The sequence below is a fragment of the Prorops nasuta genome, unplaced genomic scaffold (genome assembly GCF_024137725.1).
Source record: "Prorops nasuta isolate Cenicafe-Biocafe unplaced genomic scaffold, Cenicafe_Pnas_1.2 PNAS00364, whole genome shotgun sequence".
Lineage (NCBI taxonomy): Eukaryota > Metazoa > Arthropoda > Insecta > Hymenoptera > Bethylidae > Prorops > Prorops nasuta.
Window position 1 is genome coordinate 23751 of NW_027117160.1, and position 7600 is coordinate 31350.

General features: G+C 41.0%; 1 protein-coding gene across 1 annotated transcript; it reads left to right on the top strand.

The window, feature by feature from the left end:
• Nucleotides 1–29: 29 nt before the first annotated feature.
• LOC136785456 (inverted formin-2-like) lies at nucleotides 30–7521 on the top strand. Its single transcript, XM_066746503.1, has 5 exons — nucleotides 30–334; nucleotides 6261–6360; nucleotides 6436–6551; nucleotides 7158–7317; nucleotides 7390–7521. The coding sequence occupies exons 2-5, from the start codon at nucleotides 6294–6296 to the stop codon at nucleotides 7425–7427; spliced, it is 381 nt and encodes a 126-aa protein (XP_066602600.1). The 5' UTR covers nucleotides 30–334; nucleotides 6261–6293; the 3' UTR covers nucleotides 7428–7521.
• Nucleotides 7522–7600: the final 79 nt, after the last annotated feature.

Sequence of the window (7600 nt, forward strand, 5' to 3'; positions counted from 1 at the left end):
GAAGGGGATAGCGGAGCGGGGTCCACGAAGATATGGTGAAGGCGAGAGGACCCCCGCAAAAACCAACTGCTGACTGCGGAGAGGGGCCCGCGCATGCGCCACTGCCTCTACTCGACTGTTCTCCGATCCTCCGATCGTGTATCGCGCGCTCCTGAAACGCAGTTTCCGCGAACCGCTGCTCGGCGAAAAATTGTGTGCGCGCGTGCTGCTGCTGTTTCTTCCTCGTTCGCTTCGCGTATTCTTTCGACTAGCGCTGTCATTAGAATACACTAAAGTGAAATTGCGTGACCACTCGGCTAGCACCGATTCTTTGCCAAATGATACGCCGACGAAGGTGAGCATATTTTCTCCACCAAGAAAAATCCTTCGTCCTTTTTGCTCTGTTAAAACCCACCGAACTGATAACTGTCCTCCCGTCAGCCTTTGCGCTCTAGTAAAATCTGCGATTTAGCACGGTTGATAAGAAAATTAAGGAAACAGCGAATAAGAGTATTCAGCGTAGAACTTGTGTGAAAAACGAAATTGCGAGGTTTATGTAAAACGTCTCTGGCGTCGAGATTCTTCACGATGTACTTTCTTCATTAGCCCTGTATGGCGTGTTTCGCATCGAGTCGATTGTACAGGCTTAACTGTACAGTGGCGCAACAATTTTATAGTTGTCAACCTACGGCTTATTGTCGATATAAATGCGATGCAAAGCTACCTTGCTAAATAATGCCGCTTGTTTTCACAATTTACATTATCGTCGAGTCCGATTGGCCTCATTGTCTGAAATCTTGATTGGACGGTTTTTTATTCAGCGATGGCCGAATGATCGCTTTCAAATTGAGATATAAATCTCTGCGATACCTGCTCCGGACAAACAGGGCCTAGCGGTGAGATCTCACTCATGACTGGAATAGTCAAAGCTTGGGAGAGACGTGGGCGTATTGGAAATGATTTTCCTTAATTTGAATTTAGTCGTAGATAAGATCGAAGCGTGTACCGGTGTTCTCCGCGTCTACGTGGTCGTGGCTGATCATATTTTCATGATTCATGCGGAAGCGGGGGGGGGGGGGGTGAAGAAAATCAACGAATACAACATACCTAGATATACCTTGCTATTACATGTATGTAAGAAACGGTAGAGATTCAACGGGCTTCATTATAGCGTGCTTAGCGTAATGGTACAGTAATTGTGAAACAAAGCCATGCTACGGATTAAAGTAAAAGTGAAGGGGGAGAGGAGGGAGAGTCCTGGGACCGTGGTACCATTCCCGTGTATATACACCATTAATTGTCACCGTGCGATCGCGTGTGTTAATTTTTCTTCATGTACCATATATATATATATATATATATATATATATATATATATATATATATACTACACTGTTAACCGACAATGAAGCATCGGAAACGTGTAACAAAAAGCAGCATCGATATTGTTCTTAATACTGGCGAAAGGATTGGCAAAGCCTGACGGGTCTCAATTAAGTAGGCGTATTAGAAATGGTTTTCTACTTTGCATGTAGGAATAGCGATAATTACTCAAGGTAATTTATGTGTGTCGTCGATATGTCGTTCCTTCGATTATTCATTGTACAGTAATTTCTGAAAAACTATTGTTCAAAATGTTTGTCATCCAACGCGCTTTTTTTCTGCCATCCCATGTAAACTATTGTAACACAACGTGTATCTCTGGTACAGGGACGCGCGCTTGCGCTAGCCACTAAGAAATCGTGTCATAAATGGAAGTAAAAGTGAAGGGGTGACGATCCCCTGACCTGCTCGCTTAACCCGATCCGCAAACTCGATTAGCCTTTAAGGATATTATTAATTGTGAAGCGGAAAAGTTGGGCAGCCAGTACCTCAATACCGTTGCGAAGATCGAGCGAGGCAGAAAATTCTAAAAATATATTTCAACGTTGTACTTAATAGGAGAAAAGAAAAAGATGTAAAAAGTGCGTGTTTCTGCAGCGAGAGTGGGCGTGAGGCGTCGGCCGAAGACGAAGGCGAAGACGAGAGTTTGTTTGATAGATAGAAGTAAAAGTGAAGGGGGGACGATGACGTTCCTGATCGCTATCCCATTCCGTCGCGGGGCCCTGACCACGTTGCCCGAAGGTAACCGTGGCGCCGTATTTCTGCTGACACCGGAGCGTGAATCAAAACATCGCGACCGGGCTATTTGCGATGGCCATTAAAGTGGTTGGTCGGTATGGCGCAGGTGCAGCAAGGATAAAACACTAGCTTCGTCCAAAGTCCATAAAACGCTTTCTGCCTCGCTGCAATTACTCGCAATTATCTTCCAACTCTTCGCCTTTCCTGTCAATTTCGCCAAAACCCTCTCAATGGCCCGTGTCTAATGTAAGGATCGCCCGTTTGTTTTCGCCTTCGCCAAGGACGAATCTCCCCCCTCCGACGCCCCCACCTCCACCTCCGGCCTCCCTCACTTTCACGTAGACACCGAACGTGATGTGTTTTCATTATCGCTTCCAGACTCTATACAACAATAGTAGTAGTACGTGCGTACGATCATTTTTCTTCTCATGCTTCGCAGAAATTCGAGTTAACACTGGCCTCTCTTTTTTGTACGTTTCTCGGACAGCGAGATAACTATTGCAAATGGTGATACGTGGCTAATTAAGCGGAGAACAGAGAAAAATAGGAGAGTCTTTGGAGGCTAGTTTTAGGTTATGTTAAATAGCTGCACGTGTAAGATAATGTATATAGGTTAAAGTGCGTTAGTAAGAATTATAAGAATTTTGTAAATTTAATAGAATGTAATGTACAAGAATGAAATAATGAAATTGTAAATTAAAATTAGGGTAGAAGCGTGAAATATGTAGATTAAATTTTGTGTCAAAGGATGGAACCATATCGATTTTAGTGTCTTGTTGTAACAAAGAATCAAGCTCTAAAAATCCTTTCACCGAGTCTTAAGGCGATTTTTGTGCTCTACCACTATCGTGGATGCGTTGAAAAATATTAGCGAATAGAACAAATCTACTTCGACAATTTTAGCAAAAATTTTATCTCGCCAAGGGCGCAGGTCCACGTTAAAATATTTGCGAATGGAAAAAATCCGTTCACCAGAAGAACCTCCATACAATTTTTTTCTCCTGTCAAAGTCATGGATGCGTTGAAAAAAAAATGGCCAGTCGATATATGGTATTTTTTGCGGAGAAGATGTGTTTTGGAGATGCGCGAGGAGAGAATTTGTTTGTTGGTGGGTCCAAGACGAATGGGGGACGCCGTGCGCGGTGCGAGTCGACATTGGCGATTGCCGAAAACGTCTTTTGTCACGCACACACACACACACGCACAGCGGGACGCGCACGTGGGAGGGGTACGGTGTGTGCCCACGCTTTGGTAGCCGTGTGCATGAGAGGCAGGCGAGGTCAACAAGGTGCCCGATATGGTATCCAACTTTAACTCCGCACGTGTGTACACGCTCTCGCACACGTGCGATTCTCGGCTCTCTTGCACCTACGATTAGCAATCGTTACCGATCGACGCTCCGTCGAGTACCGGCTAAATCGCCCAGTGCCATGCAATTATACGTTCGTCATCCTGTATAATGCACGCAAGAGTTGCGGGATTTCGTGGAAATACGCAAAGTACGATCAGACACAAAGCCAGGACCTTTTTTGGTACTCTTTGGTACAAGTGTGCAATAGCTTTTAGCTGGATCATTGCTTGGCCCAGCTGGCTGCTCTGGCGCAATGAGAATCGAGGCCTGAGAGAATCAAATCAAACGAATAAATTGTCTAATGTAATTATAGAGTCAAAAAAAAATTGTTGAGTCACCAAATACTTTTACTAAAATAATGGATAACTTCATTATTATATAGAATTATTTATTATATCGATAAAATTGGTTATTCTTGTGATAAAAATGTTTACTGGTTCCAATAATATTTTTGAGTATACTTTCTTTGTTATGTATAACATGCGCCAGAGTCTTATTGAATTTGATGGAAATACGTAAAGTACCATAGGTCACATAACCTAGACTATTTTTGGTGCTCTTTGGTATACAAGTGTGTAATACAGTCTTTAACCGAATCATTGCTTGGCCCAGCTGGTTATTCAGTCCCAACGGAAATCAAGGCTTGAAAGAACGAAACGACACGAATAAATCGCTCAACGCAATTATCCGTTCGTCATCCTGTGTAATAATCGCTGGTCTCATGGATTTTGTGTAAACACGCCAAGTACGCGATCAGTCGCGAAACCAGGGCCATTTTTGGAGTCTCCGATGGCACATAATATCAAATACCTTTGGCTGGATAATTTCTTGATTCGGCTAGTCATTCTGGCGCAACGATAAATAAAAAGGGTGAAGGAAAATGGAAGGAAAGGACGCGCGCGCCCGCGCGCGCACCGACTAAATCGCTCAATTACGGTTTGGTTAGGTGAGCGGAGTGATGAATCACAAGCACACGCGCATGCGCAGAGAGCGAGGTAGCGGGAGCCGGCAGCCGGCGGCCGGCCGGTGCGACGCCGCCGCTGCTCTGCTGACTCCGCACGCGAATCCTTACAGATCCCAGTCGTCTATTTTTAAACGTGACTAGAGGTACGTACATACGACGTGCCTCGCTGTTTTCCGTGACGTCACGTGACGTAATCCTACGGTTTTTCTTTCCTGCGCTCCTTCCAATCCAGCACGACCGAGACATTCCGCAGGAGTCCCTGCAAGTGGGTCGGTGGCACGCGCGCTCGCGCACTCATTCGCGTTTAGAGATCTCAAGAGGGAAAGCGCCTAATGTGCGAGATATCGTACGGCCAGCGTCCTCCAACAGAATTTCGTTACTCCGTAGCACTTATCCCCCCCCCCCCTTATGAAATCCGGGGGCCGCTGGTTCACCTCGGCTGCGATTCCTCAACTTGGACTTTTAAGGGCGTTCAACGCTGACCCAGACTATACGCATTTAGCGATACATATGACTAATCCAACGTATAGCTTCCCTGTTTAGTGTACTCTACTACGATTATTATTATACTATCGTACTCTTTCTATTTTTTGCAAAATATAACTTTGTCATAATAAATTTCTTATGATGTTTACATTTTTTGCTTCTTTCTTTCCGGTCCAGTCATAAAGGAAGAAAAGAGATAGACGTCAACTTGAATTATTTTTTGTCATGCTTCACCTTTTTAGAGGTGGATTAAATCTAGTGAATAGATTTCAATAGAATTTAATACAGATGAGATTTTTTCAGAAAGAAAATGGATAAACTAGACTCCTTTAATTTGGAAATTCCTTACTATTTTACCTATGATAACCAATGTAATAATTCAATTTTATGATATTTAAAGTTTTTTACTAGAAACTTTATAATGTGATGAATATTCTGATAATATGCATACATATATCGCGCACGCGTAACACTACGTGGAGAATACATAAAAAAAAGTATATCTTTAACTAGGTTTGTTAAAAAAAGCTGAGTTATTTCTTTAAAAAAAATAATATTTCCATTTCATTTATTTAATAAAATGTATTGACAATTAAGATAATTTTTTGTAAAACTTAAAAAGCAATTTATACACATATATAGAAATCGCCCAAGATGATTAGAAGTATTGAAAATAGTAAAATAAGTCACTGTATCATATATGTAGCGCTGTACATGAAAGGGTTAAAGGCGTTCAACGCTGACCTAGACTAAATGTATTTAGCGTTACTTATGACTAATCCCACGTACAGCTTCCTTGTTTAGCTTGCACTACTACTACTACTTCTATTACTCTCTCCAACTCTTGCAAGATTTATCTTCGACACGATGAATTCGCTCTGATCATTTATAATTTTCAATTATTTATTTTTGGTCCCATTATGTACAAAGAGAAGAATATTCCTCAACCTGAATATTTAAGGACGCTCAATGCAGACCCAAACTATAAAAAGGAGAATTTTGTACCTTGAGCATTTTTTGTTTAAATTGCTGTAACTTACTAAAAATAATTTATTAAAATTCTTTTGTGTAATCACTTTGGACTACCTACCTCTTAAATTTCACTGTCTAATTTTTTTTAATTGCAAGATTATTTTGAGTTAAATATAATTAACAAAAGAGTTCCAAGGTACAAGGTTTTTCCTTATTCGTTTAGTGCTACTTATGGCTGATCCTGATTCAATATACAACTTTCCTATTTAGTTTGAACAAAATTACTACCTTACTCTCCCTCAAATTATTACAAGATTCACTTTCAAAACCATAAATTCCTTTTAATTACTCATAATTCTTTTTTTTGGTGTTCGATTTTTTTCACAGACGAAGGGAAGAGTTGCGACAAATGCAGTCATCATGGATTCGCACGTTGGACTCGACTACATCGTCGACAATCCTGACTATTGCGTGAAACTCGCCTCGGGTAAGCTCGATAATTAATTTAACGATCGAGACACATTTTGAGTAAACTCGAATCGGCTTTAAAATGGATTTTTAGCTCTGGACACGGCCTGTCCGTCCGTGAAAAAGCAAGTCGTTGAATTGCTGTCGGCCCTCTGCGTTTACAGTCAAGATGGGAGGCAGCGGGCTATCGACACTCTTCATATTTACCAGGTGAGTTGAGAAAAAATGCCACACTAATCATCCATAGATCCTGCCACTTTATCGCTTCGACCTTAGATCCGACAAAGGAACTAATAAAATTGAAAACCGCCGACAAAAATGGCAAGGTTGACCAGTCTCGCGTTAAATTCCATGGATATATACAGTGTGTATATATATATATATAGAGTATACCACTGTAGGTGCAACGAAGTACGAACGTAAACTCACTTATATTCGAAACTATAACATATAAATTTTTTCTTAGAATCTTTCACAAAGTAAATAAGTAGAAGCTGGAAAAAATCATACGAACAAAATATTTTTTACTTTTATACCAAAATAAACTAGTTCTCATTTCCATCATATTTTGCACCTCCAGTAGAATACCCTATATATGAGTACATAGGCTCAACAAAATATTTGAGCTATTAAATATTTTTAATTACAAGAACAAAATAAAATAATTGATATAATGAATCAAGAATGATTTCTTTATTGTAACCAATTATTTATTATATCAATAAAAATTGTTTACTCTTCCAACAAAAAATATTTATCATCTATAAAATGCTCGAGTGTTTGTATTACTATATATACGGCTAATGTTTTCGATAGGAACGTAAGGGCGAGCGATACAGATTGCGAGTGGTCGTCGACGAGCTGCAGAAAGCAACGGCTGAAGATTACCAGACTGCGCTATTGGCGTTCATCAACTGTTTGGTCATCTCCACTCCGGTACTGAAGGATCGCGTTCGAATTCGCAACGAGTTCATCGGTGAGTCAAAGCTAAGCCCCGATCGAGAAGCCTCGAGCATCCATGACCAATCGAACGATTTTGCTTTTTCAGGTCTGAAACTCTTGCCGATTTTGAACGAGCTACGGTGAGTACGTATTGGTACGCACAGACCGACTCGAATCGTTCGGTCGAATAACCGATTAACACCTCTTTTAACGATGTGCGATAATAAATCATTAATTCAATTGTAACCAATGGGCCATTTATTACCCACACCTGCATAGACTAATTGTACTAGATGAATGGTATAATCATAATAGTG

Excerpts from the sequence above, each read along its gene's own strand:
- LOC136785456 (XM_066746503.1), top strand. The coding sequence starts at position 6,294 with ATGGATTCGCACGTTGGACTCGACTACATCGTCGACAATCCTGACTAT. Across the intron at positions 6,361-6,435 it reads TTGCGTGAAACTCGCCTCGG|CTCTGGACACGGCCTGTCCG; the intron begins GTAAGCTCGATA and ends ATGGATTTTTAG. Across the intron at positions 6,552-7,157 it reads ACACTCTTCATATTTACCAG|GAACGTAAGGGCGAGCGATA; the intron begins GTGAGTTGAGAA and ends TGTTTTCGATAG.